At 35.4% G+C, this 11,761-nt stretch overlaps 2 protein-coding genes across 2 annotated transcripts in view; both read right to left on the minus strand.

Annotated features, from left to right (window-relative positions):
• Nucleotides 1-214: 214 nt before the first annotated feature.
• Nucleotides 215-6,255, minus strand: TRIADDRAFT_61012 (uncharacterized protein; the record flags this gene model as incomplete). The annotated part of the gene is made up of 8 exons (XM_002116980.1): nucleotides 215-448; nucleotides 950-1,045; nucleotides 1,200-1,342; nucleotides 1,446-1,582; nucleotides 3,843-3,948; nucleotides 4,094-4,235; nucleotides 5,087-5,237; nucleotides 6,107-6,255. The coding sequence occupies 8 exons, from the start codon at nucleotides 6,253-6,255 to the stop codon at nucleotides 215-217; spliced, it is 1,158 nt and encodes a 385-aa protein (XP_002117016.1).
• Nucleotides 6,256-7,824: 1,569 nt separating this feature from the next.
• The window catches only part of TRIADDRAFT_61013 (uncharacterized protein), a gene marked incomplete at both ends in the record, with an annotated part of 8,841 nt that continues 4,904 nt past the window's right edge, over nucleotides 7,825-11,761 (minus strand). Inside the window, 15 exons of the mRNA XM_002116981.1 lie at nucleotides 7,825-7,927; nucleotides 8,044-8,141; nucleotides 8,259-8,405; nucleotides 8,481-8,639; nucleotides 9,091-9,309; nucleotides 9,393-9,530; nucleotides 9,615-9,734; nucleotides 9,837-9,887; nucleotides 9,983-10,036; nucleotides 10,280-10,373; nucleotides 10,517-10,650; nucleotides 10,711-10,800; nucleotides 10,842-10,886; nucleotides 11,186-11,358; nucleotides 11,470-11,682. Of these exons, the coding sequence (XP_002117017.1) occupies nucleotides 7,825-7,927; nucleotides 8,044-8,141; nucleotides 8,259-8,405; nucleotides 8,481-8,639; nucleotides 9,091-9,309; nucleotides 9,393-9,530; nucleotides 9,615-9,734; nucleotides 9,837-9,887; nucleotides 9,983-10,036; nucleotides 10,280-10,373; nucleotides 10,517-10,650; nucleotides 10,711-10,800; nucleotides 10,842-10,886; nucleotides 11,186-11,358; nucleotides 11,470-11,682 (1,838 nt within the window). The remainder of the gene's footprint in view (nucleotides 7,928-8,043; nucleotides 8,142-8,258; nucleotides 8,406-8,480; nucleotides 8,640-9,090; nucleotides 9,310-9,392; nucleotides 9,531-9,614; nucleotides 9,735-9,836; nucleotides 9,888-9,982; nucleotides 10,037-10,279; nucleotides 10,374-10,516; nucleotides 10,651-10,710; nucleotides 10,801-10,841; nucleotides 10,887-11,185; nucleotides 11,359-11,469; nucleotides 11,683-11,761) is intronic.

Here is an 11,761-nt window from a genome sequence, read left to right on the forward strand (position 1 = left end):
GGTGACGGTAAAGTATTAGACAATACTAACCATGTCAGCGAGGTTTCTAATTAAAAACTAAAGAATTCCTTGTATAACCTTTCCATAATTTCATTAATCTTTTTTTGAAGCATATCTCGATCGTTTTCAGCATGATTTATTGAACGCTTGACCTCTTGACATTTTCTCTATACAGAATGGAATAAGGTGTTTAAAGATAACAGAATTACCATGATTAAGAATTTTTAAAAGCTTTTATCGAAGGTTGTATTAAAGATGAATACGCTTCAAATAAAAAAGTGAGCTGTGGTGAAACCATTACATTGCACGATAACTTTTCATCTTGACAGGACTTATTTTCTGCATCTAAACTGGCTTTCTTTTCTTGAAGGTTATGCAGCTTGTCAGTCAGCTTTGTAATTTCTAACTCTACAACTTTCCTTGATTCACTTAGCTTTTCTTTATCTTCCTAGATTTTAACGATGAATAAAGTAAAATTAATAGAGCTAGAATAAGTTGCTTGAAATGAGATTTTCTAACTAACATTGATCGTGTTCAGTCTCTGTTTTACTTTTGCTATACTCTTTTTCAATCTGGGTTACTGCATCCTTAAATTGCTGCAATTTCTAAAGAAAGAAAGGCAAATTTTACTAAGTTATAATGATGAAACTATACCGTGTCCGCTTTAGGAGTAAATTTTAATGCTTGCCTCTTCTTCAATGCGAACGTTCGCCCATGCAAGTGATACTTTGAGTTGTCGCAAGTCGTTCTCTATCTTATCCAAGTGATCAAGGAATCTCAATCTTGAGCGATGATACTCCACAACTTGTTTCTGCTCTTCTATGATCTGTCAAAATAGCCATTGTCGTTTACAAAATCGTTATAATAGAAAATTATTACTTTCTAATACGACTATAGTCTACTTAGAGTTACTAATATTTTCCATTTCACGATGGAAAGCGTTACTTACTTTTTCTTTCTTATTAACAGCAGCTAAGGAGTATTGCTGAGTATCAGAAGCACAGATAAAGTTGTTATATTGTTGCTGAGTGGCTTTAAAAAAAAACTATTTAAAGATTAAAAAGTGTTACAATTAATGTTTAACGGGAAAGAAATGATGTTCTACAAAGGGGAGAAGGATTTTTAGGATTAGAGAAAAAGATTATGGAGAAAGTAGAATGATATTCACTTCAAGAATGGAAACAATCTGGTGAACGTACTTCATATTTTTTAGCTTCATTTTGAGATTCTAAAAATTCTCGGCTAGCATCTTGCGTAAGGAAGCAAGCTGGATTATCAATTTGTATATTATAATGTTCCAATATATTTTGAAGTTCTTTTTTATCGTTGGCGATAATTCGACCTAATTGAGGAAGAAAGGGTGGAAATTTGGAAATGTCACCAAATCAATATAATAAGATACGATCTAATTCATTCATGAAGGTCAGAAGCAATCGTGATCTAACCGTTTGTAGACTTTAGCTTGCACGTGGAATGGCCATCTCTCCGAATCTGCCTTTCAAGGAAAATTTTGGGACCAAAATCTACTGCGCGATATGCATCGGGGCCGTTGTTTGCTAAAGTTATTATAATCCGAGCGTATCTACGACAAAGAATTCAAATAATATTGATGCATTTCAACTGTTGAGCAATTTCTTTACTATGTAAAAATATATTTCAAATGAGAATATCCGTATTTTAGACCGATATGCGGTAGTATGCAATGGATAAAAAGTACAATATTAGATATTGTAAGTATTCCTTTGCGAAATTATCCCTTTATGCATAGTTCCAGTATGATTAACTATAATGACGACAACAAATAATGTAAGTATTCTTTCGCGAAACTTTCCCTTTTTGCATCATCTTGCATGACTGATTTATGTATCACCAGTAATTTAAAGCGATATCCAGTTGTATATCAGTGGATAAAAAGTACTATCAATACCACTGTTCTTGTCAACAACAGATAATGTGAGTATTCCTCGGCGAAACCTCCCTTTATGCATAATCCTTGTATGATTGATTTATGCATCGTTGGTAATTTTACAGCGATATGTAATTGTACGAAATGGATGAAAGTACTGTCTATCCAAGGTTGTTATTGACAACAACAGATTATGTAAGTATTCCGTTTGTGAAAGTTTCCCCTTCGTACGTGATTAATTTACGCTTTATGTCGTTATCACTGGTAATTTTAGACCGATATGCAGTTGTATGCAATGGAAGGAAAGGATGATTTTAAAAGCGATATCTAGCTGTATGCAATGGATGAAAAGTACTATCTATTCGAGACTGTTATAGTCAACAACAGATTATGTAAGTATTGCTTCTCGAAACTTTTTCTGAAGTATAATCCTTGTATAATTGATCTAGGTATTACATAGTTATCACTGGTAATTTTAGATCGATATCCAGTTGTATGCAATGGATGGAAATTCTACATCTCCAATTGATATTGACAACAACAGGTCGTTAGTATTCCTTGGTGAAACTTTCCCTTTATACTGTACATAATCTTGCATGAGTGATTAAGGTATTCCAAACGCGTAGTTATCCCTGGTAATTTTAGACTGATATCCAGTTGTATGTAATGGATAGAAACTGTTCATCCAAGATTGACATTGACAACAACAGATTATGTAAGTATTCCTTTGTCAAACTTTTCCTTTTATATGCGATAGTTTTGTATGATTGATTATATATGACTGTTAATTTAAGACCGATATCCAATTGTACGCTATGGATGAAAAGCACTCTGTATCCGAGATTGCTGTTAACAACTATAGATTATATAAGTATTCCTTTGCGAAAACTTGATGTATGATTGATTTATGTATTGCATACAGTTGTATGCAATGGATGAAAAGTACTACCTATCCAAGATTGTTAGTAACAAGAACAGATCATCAAAGTATTCCTCGGCGAAATTTTCTTTTCATGTAAAGGAGCCCTTTGCATGCTTGATCTTTTTTTTTATTAATACGTCTTTCTCTCCTTCACGATATCAAATAACCATCATCTATTTGGATATACTCGGCCAATGTTGTAAGGATTTGAAGACGTTGAGTACAGTAGGAAATAAGGACTTTTAAAAGGTGCCTGGTAGGCAACAAGCGTAGTTTAACGGGTAGAGCAACTCAATCATTTCTTGATCTATTTTGCGAGCAAGACTGGCATGGACGGGAAAATAGTTTCAGTAGCTAGTATTCGGTGATGGGATAGTGGTCGATTTACTGAACTACGATGTAGGTAAGACTGGATTAAAACCAATGTACTCAGATCAAATAATGTGCTATTCAAAATGACACTATTGGCAACATCGATTACAATCATCGGACATGTTGTCCATTAATTTAATATAGCGCATTGGTGGCAAAATAGTTATCAAAGAATGTTGACTAATAACGTAGCAATGCAACCTACATACGCTAGCCAGAAGATATTAATGCGAATTCCTATGCTAAGACGATACTACTGTATCTTTTCCAGCTGTGGATACACTAGGGTGCCCATTCAATGGATTATTTTGGAGATCATTTTACGCTTGTTGATGAAAATCGTTACTCGAATCTAGCTTAGCAACAGCATGGAACTATTTTTACTAGCAAGATGATACATGTTGAGTCAATGGGCTTATTTTGGTTAGGTTGATGAAACTAATTTTGTTTAACAGCAGAGCGTAAACCTTCCGATCACTGTATGAATAAAATGATGGAAAGAAGAACTGCTGCCAATGCAAAAGGGCTTTACAATTTGAGAGTCAAGATGGCTGACATTGGATTTGCCTAAGCTTATCACTATAGGCCATTGAAATGCCAAGAAGATGGCACGAACTTGCCAGCAAATAGTAAAATACTTACTTGGCGTCTTTTTTAATGAATTCCTTCAAGGAAGAAGCTCGATTGGTAATGCTAGGACGTCCACTTAAGCAAATGATGATACCAGTCATGATTGCACTTTTACCACCTAGATTGAAGATTAAACTATTTTATTGACATGACAGCCATGATAAAATTGAATTGAATGTTATCGTAGTTCAATTGTTGCTAAGGTTAGGCTAAGAAAGGATCAAGCTTAGCAACAATCTATATCTGCTATAGTAGATACTTACTTCCATTTCTGCCAATGATGATATTGACATTTCCTCCTAATGTCATCTTCAGATTGGAATGGCACATAAAATTAATCAATTGGATCTGTAGGATTTTACCGCTTGTCTTTTGATCATCGCTTTGTGAATTATTGCTTTCTATCTGCAATTGGCAAGACCATGTAAGAAAAAATAATGTGTTAGTTCATTATAGAGTCGTTTGCTGTCAGTCAGCAATTTTCAAGACAAGGTAGTACGTTAAAGGTAGAAAAATGGAAGTTAGACTGATTGTGATGGAGTGCGGAGCGATGTAGGTGGAGAAGACGACTGGCACATTGGACAGTGTTGATGATGAAGAAATGTGGCGTCATAATTGTTTGTAGGAGGTTGGTAGCCTAAATAAAGGATGGTCATCGAAAGACGTTCAACTTTGAGGTCTAAAGTAGTCAACCTATTAGCGCAGAAAGATGAAGCTGCATTGTACAGTATTGATGTTGAAGAACCGCCATGATTGAATGTGTTTATCATGTAGATGTCGAAGGCTGTTGTAGACAGGTTAGTGAATCTTTTTGCCATGGCAAACTTTAATCGTCATCTCACTAATTGATACTACAGTATAGTACTGTAAAAGTAGTAGCGGGATGAAGGCGATTCCAAGGTAGACTAGAATCAGACAAGAGGATAGCTAGTTATGATAGAAATGTTAGCTGACCGATTGCCATGTTTTCCAATGCAAGTGTTATCAAGTTAGAAAGCCAAGCAAGGCAGAATTAGACAGCATAGTGAAAGTGGATTACCATCGTGGTAAACTACTGTGCAAGGAAGAAGAATCGTTAGTGGAGCAATACTGTCGTCATGACGGGAATGTTAGGCTATCGATTCTTCCATTCGACTATTTGGATTGACACTCATCTTGGTGGAGTTGTATAACATTGTAAAATCAATCTATTTCTCCATCGAGATGACAAACAAACTAAATGGACATGATTAGCATGGATCAAGTTGTATATATACACGGATGATTTTACATTGTTGACGGCATTTTGTGTGGGTTGAACGAGTCGTTTTGGCTATCACATCTCCATCCAAAAGATCAACGACGACATGGACACAATGGACCATGGTTGTTGGTTGTTCTCCTTTTCCAACAGGATTCTCTTTCTCTCTCATGCAGAATAAGCCATGATTAAGTAATCATCAAGCAGGAGAAGCATCGCTGATGCATATCCCTTTTCAGCTGCCGCATGGCCATCCACTTGATCGGATCAATAAATTTATCAACTTTTATCAAGTTATCCCATAGTCTAATACTAAGAAATGAAGCTATCGCGTCCTCGATCCTTGCAGCTTGCATTTTTCTCAACTTTATCAAGTTATCCCATAGTGTAATACTAAGAAATGCAGCTATCGCTTCTTCGATCCTTGCAGCTTGCATTTCTCTTAACTTTATCAAGTTATCCTATAGTCTAATGCTAAGAAATGCAGCTATCGCTTCCTCGATCCTTGCAGCCTGCATTTTTCTCAACTTTATCAAGTTATCCTATAGTCTAATACTAAGAAATGCAGCTATCGCTTCCTCGATCCTTGCAGCCTGCATTTTTCTTAACTTTATCAAGTTATCCTATAGTCTAATACTAAGAAATGCAGCTATCGCTTCCTCGATCCTTGCAGCCTGCATTTTTCTCAACTTTTATCAAGTTATCCTATAGTCTAATACATAGAATTGCAGCTATCGCTTCCTCGATCTTTGAAACCTGCATTTTTCTCAACTTTATCAAGTTATCCTATAGTCTAATACTAAGAAATGCAGCTATCGCTTCCTCGATCTCGCTTCTTTACAGCCTCCAAATTTCTCAACTTTATCAAGTTATCCTATAGTCTAATGCTAAGAAATGCAGCTATCGCTTCCTCGATCCTTGCAGCCTGCATGTCTCTCAGCTTTATCAAGTTATCCTATAGTCTAATACTAAAAAATGCAGCTATCGCTTCCTCGATCCTTGCACCCTAATGTCTCTGATTGAATGTGATCATTACCTGATCGTCGTCCAAGGCTTGTTCATCATGATGATCATGATCGCCATTTTCTTGTGATTCTTCACACGACGTTTTTTAGCTAGTAGATCACTACTGACAATGGTACCATCAGCTTCATCATCGATCCATCGTTTACGTGTGTCGGCCATGTTGAATCTTCATCAATCGCATGAGGAAAGTAGAGAAGAAGCAAAGATTGCTGACTATCCAAGTGGATTTTGCCAATTTGGATGAATTTTTCCCGGTAAAAAAAAGCGATCAACAACAATGTTGTTAGGGGGCTACTCGTGGCCGCTACTACCACCCTGGCCAATCTTGGATGGTGTTTCGTTTACCCCGGTTGGAATTTTTTGCATACAATCTTCTTCAAGCCGTTGTACCATAGATGACGTCAGAGGGGAGGGGGGGGGGTCGACAAGTGAGGGTGATAGCGGAAATCATGGTGGAAAAGCGAGTGTAGTCATAGAAGGATAGCGGTGGTCGTCTTAGCCGATGACCACGACGATCGATCCCTTGATACTAGCGCTCGACTTGAAGGCTTAACTAGACAATATGACATGGTGATCATGTTTCCCGACATAGTACAGTGAATACTAGCCCACCATCAGGCAAGGCGGGAGTTTTCGATTTGAGGCGAAAGTAGTGTGCCCAACTGCGCATGTACCCTGTGTTGACGGGGTAAAACACCTGTGTGGTGCGCGGCCCCGGTGGAGATGACATAGGGCGTTTCGTAAGCCCATACAGTACAAGAGAGACCATTTACAGTACGTATACTGTACGTACTGTACTGTATACTGTACTGTAGGTCTCTCTGGTCGACCTTGTCCCATTTTGACGCAGGGATTACTATACAAAAAATTCGACGTTGCACCGTCATCTAGAATGATCATCATGATCATCATCCACAACATCCAACATTGACCTATTACTAACTGTAAATTTAGGACAAAAATTGGATACTAATAGTTAATCGCTTATCGCTATTAGCAATAATCTAAAATTATTTTGGGGGGTTAAGGCGATAGCTTAGTTGCACCGTCATCTAGAATGTAATGATCATCATGATCGTGGCCTCGATTTATGTTTATTAATGATTGTCGTGCTGCACATTATACAGATGCATGCCTAAACTGCTAGTAGAATACATTTGTGTATTCTATAAGACAACCATGGACCTGCTATGCAGGTCAGTAAATCAAATCATCACATCGACAGAAACATTAACGAATAAATGAACTTTATTAGAGTTATATCAGTCGCAATAACTCCCTTATAATCATTCATAAACCGCTTGAAAGTATCATGGTTATCACCTAGTTGACGAGTCCAAAGATTGAAATTCGTATCGGTTGTAGCAGTCATAATACTAGTATAACGCACATTGAACAACATAATGATGTACAGTACAACAACATTGCTAGCAAGAAATTCAGCAAATGACGTCATCGCTAAATCTAGTGCAATTAATTTTAAAACAGACAACTTTTAACCGAAGAAAGTAAATGTACAATTGTAATAAACAGTGGATATGGCTAATGTTGAATACCAAAGATTGTATAGAACAAGTTTGTAAAAATAGGAATCTAATTTCCAGCTTAAAATCAATCTAACCTGTACAGAATTATTAAACAGCAGATAAACAGCATAAAAGCGAACGTTTTACGGATAACAAACATTTAACACTACAGTTTTATTTAAAATACAGAAATGGACATATTTCAGGACTGTCTAACTAAGCTATCCGTAATTGGTGGTTGATTATTTTCACGTGCAGGATCTTGTAAACGGTGAATTCTGATGTTTTCCTTAAACCTTAATTTGCTAAAGATCGGTATGTAAAGGTAGAAGTTAGGTTAGAATTTTCTTTTACGTAATTAGCTTACCTGCGTAAACCATACCAATGAGTATCTGGCACAACGCTGATATAATTCCCTCACCTCATGTTCTGTGGAGATAGAAATATAAACTGGCGAAGTTTTCTTGTCGTGGCTAATTGTAGCAAAGTATGCATGCACAAATCTCGATTGACCATGTCCTGTATAAATAGGGTAACGACTTTAAATTACGGCCATAAACTTCATAATGAAAGTTTTTATAAAAATATAGTTTTAATTACTTAGGAGAGTTAATCTACAAGTCAACAACAACATACCATAGAAACGTCAAATTCATCGAAACATTGTAAAGGTGAATCCGTTACTTCCCAAAGCGCGACGATAAAAGCAATAGTTGAAAATGATCGTTCACCACATGACAATGAACCGGTGCCAGAGGTTTTTGCATTGGCAGATATCTTAACCTAAAAGTTTACGTGTTAATGAATCACAATCCAAAATGGCTATTCCTGAACTACACTACTATAATTATAACATACATCTAAAGATATCTTTTTTTCGTTATGATCAATCAGCATAGTACCAAGATATCCTCTTTTTGCCAACGCTATACGAAATGTAGTGATAATTTGTTCAGTTAAAATTTTTAGCATTCCTGTAAATAGCTTGTGTCGCTTCTTTAATTGATTGTTCAGTTGCTATCCGAAAGAAATCATCGATACAGAAACAGGTACATATTAAGAAACTAAATCTTTATCCATCAATAAGTAACATAGCTTGACAACAGTATAAAATCTTGGTAACTATTGATCTTTACTTACTATCCGAAAAAAATCATCAACATAGAAATATGTATATAATAAGAAACTAAAACTAACATCAATCAGTAAGAAGTACAGCTTGACAACATTATAAAATCTTATAAATTAAATGCAAGAATATTGCTGTATCAGCTACTCCGTTCGATAGACAATAACTTTTAGTACGGTAATGCTTGTAGTAATAGCATTTGCGTCATGACCAATTTCAATCGCACACAGAGCTACTAGCTTTGATGAGGTGAACCTATACCATTTCTCGTAGCTCCAAAAGCGATAGTGCAATCAACATAGACAAATTATCCTTATCTTTGGTGTAAAAGTGAATTACCTTAGATGTACTATCAAGTATAGTATGGTGACCGCATTGTTCATCATACATTTTCTTTGCAGTAACGTAAGCGGCCAGAATTTCTTCACGAGTACCAGTTTCTTTTTCTTGGTCAATTAAACGTTTTTCCTTTGCCTTAATTTGTTTATTCAATGTTGAAATATCTAAACTGGAGTTACATCGCGTTGGAGATAACTTGAAAGCGGTTTCCTTGGACGCCTATATGTGGTAATGAAAGTACATTAGCCCAATTGAATGGATTGAATCACTGAAGTGATATATATTTTATAGACATATCTTACCTCTACGGTGTTTTCTTGATAAGAAATAGTTTGTAATTTTTCATTTTTCTTACGATACAATTGATCAATTTTTGATTGCAATTCATTCCATTGACTATCATAACTCCTGTATTCTACTTCAATTTCTTTACGTTTTTCCTAATTAGAAATGATTAATAATCGTTGCATAAGGGCTGTACACTGTACAGTATAGAAATAGAGTTAACCCCCAAAATTGCATACTTTAAGCAGTTTCATATCTTCCACGATCTTTTGTATCCCATTTTCGAGGCCATTTATCTGATCTTCCAATGTTGTAGCTTTTGTGGCTACGTTGCGGCATGATACCACGAGTTTTTCTAACTAATAATCGAAATTGCTATATCAAATTAGTGGTAACATGACATTGTAGAAATAGTAAACTAGAGTTGAGACAGTAACAAGAAATTTATAATAAATTTGAACCTCTTCTTTATCTTTCTCAATTTCTTCCTCTCTGTCATGTAATTCAGTTTCCTATATATTAAGATTAGAAATTGTAGGACTGATAAAAGAGTTTGTAATTTCCTTGTACTTTACTAAATTGTTGTTGGACTTAGATGTTGTCTTACCAATGCTGTCAAATCAGAGGCTTTGACGTCAAACGATTGCAACTCTTGGATTTCCTGTAAGAAATAATATTAAGTCAGCCTTTATTAATTGCTACCATTACCTGTCATAAATTATGAGTCATATTTATTTACATTCTTTAGTGAATTCATTCGGTCTTGATGATAGCTAATTGATTGGCGTATTGAATTATAGTCCGTCTGTGTTATCATCCCAATATCGATTAGTAAATGTAACTAAACTTCAAAATATTATTCTTGTATATATATACTGTGATAAATACAAGTATAATTTAAGACCTTAATTTTATCTAAATTCCTCTGAATTGATGTCATATGAGTATTAGCGTTGCGAATGTCATTGTTGCAATTTTCAAAAAGCGATTTTCTACGTCTATTAAATAAAGAACGTTTATTAATTTCACGCCGACTGACATCATAAACATCAACAACATCCTCTATTTTCATAGTGTGATAACATCTATCTACACTTTTACAATGATAAAAATTTGTAATCATCGACTGATCTATCCGTACCTTATTTCTTCTGTTACATTTCGTACAAAATAATGAACTCCACGCCGAAAATTGGAATAATATCTGAAGTTAGCGCCGCCATAAAGATGGTCACCATTGATTATATAGGCCTGCGTATTAAGACAACGTACATCCTAAGCACGTAGAAACAATCACTTTGAAATTTTAAATAGTTTCACTACAGTTTACAATACCTCTCTGACATTTCCAGGAACATTTCTACCTGTCAAAAAATTTATAGCTTCTTCTCGATGTTCGATAAGTAAAATGTTTTCGATTCCTTTCTATAACGTAGAAAAGTGATAATGTATTCAATCGAACTTACACTAAATTCATTTAATTTACAAATTCGAACAGCTTGCAGCATTACCTGATCAATAAAGCAATTTATAACATTGCTATTATTGATATCTAACGATTCTAAAAGAGTTGGGTACTGACACCGCTGGACATTAAGAAATACGTGTATCGTCAATAGTAGTTTCATGTTTGACAACTACTTTATTAGGCCATTAATATCGTTATCAGAAATATCAGTGTTTCTTACAAATTTGGGAATATCATGTGGCTTATCCTATTAACATTAACAACGATAAACGAAATCAGTCACGATGATTTATCCATTAGCAATCGAGTAGTGCTAACTGTTAAATATATTTACACACTTACCAAAAATTTACTGACAACAACAGTTGGCATTCTAGGGATTCTCATGAAGCGGCATATGTCTAATAGAATATCTTTATCGTGATGATCATGACAATGAAATGATCTTAGTAGATCACCCAAGCAATTCTCAATTGCAACTGCCCATTTCTGATCTTTCAAGGTAACATTTTGTCCTAGCATAAAATATCGATCGACATGATAAATACTCTTCAAACAGAGTCAAACCATAAACTACAGGTATATAATCACGCAAAGCTGATGGTGTAGTCTTATCAATTATAAACCTAATGGTCCAAGAGGGAACTTATGAAATCGTCGTCTCTGATGGGCCTCTTGTACACGCCTGACCAGCTCTGGCATGTAATGCCCATACACTTCTAGCCGATTTTGACTAGAAGCCTCTAATCGCTTAATCTCATCTTCTAAGTTGCGCTTTGTTTTCTCATTATAAAAAATATTCGATCTAGGCAGGTGAAAGATGATAAACGTTAAAATCGCTGTAAAAGTATGATTTAACATAGATCAGAATGAACCTCAATTCTTGTAAGTCGGTTCTTCCTTCTTACGACTATATTC

This window comes from Trichoplax adhaerens, genomic scaffold, assembly GCF_000150275.1.
Source record: "Trichoplax adhaerens TRIADscaffold_19 genomic scaffold, whole genome shotgun sequence".
In the NCBI taxonomy this organism is placed as follows: domain Eukaryota; kingdom Metazoa; phylum Placozoa; class Uniplacotomia; order Trichoplacea; family Trichoplacidae; genus Trichoplax; species Trichoplax adhaerens.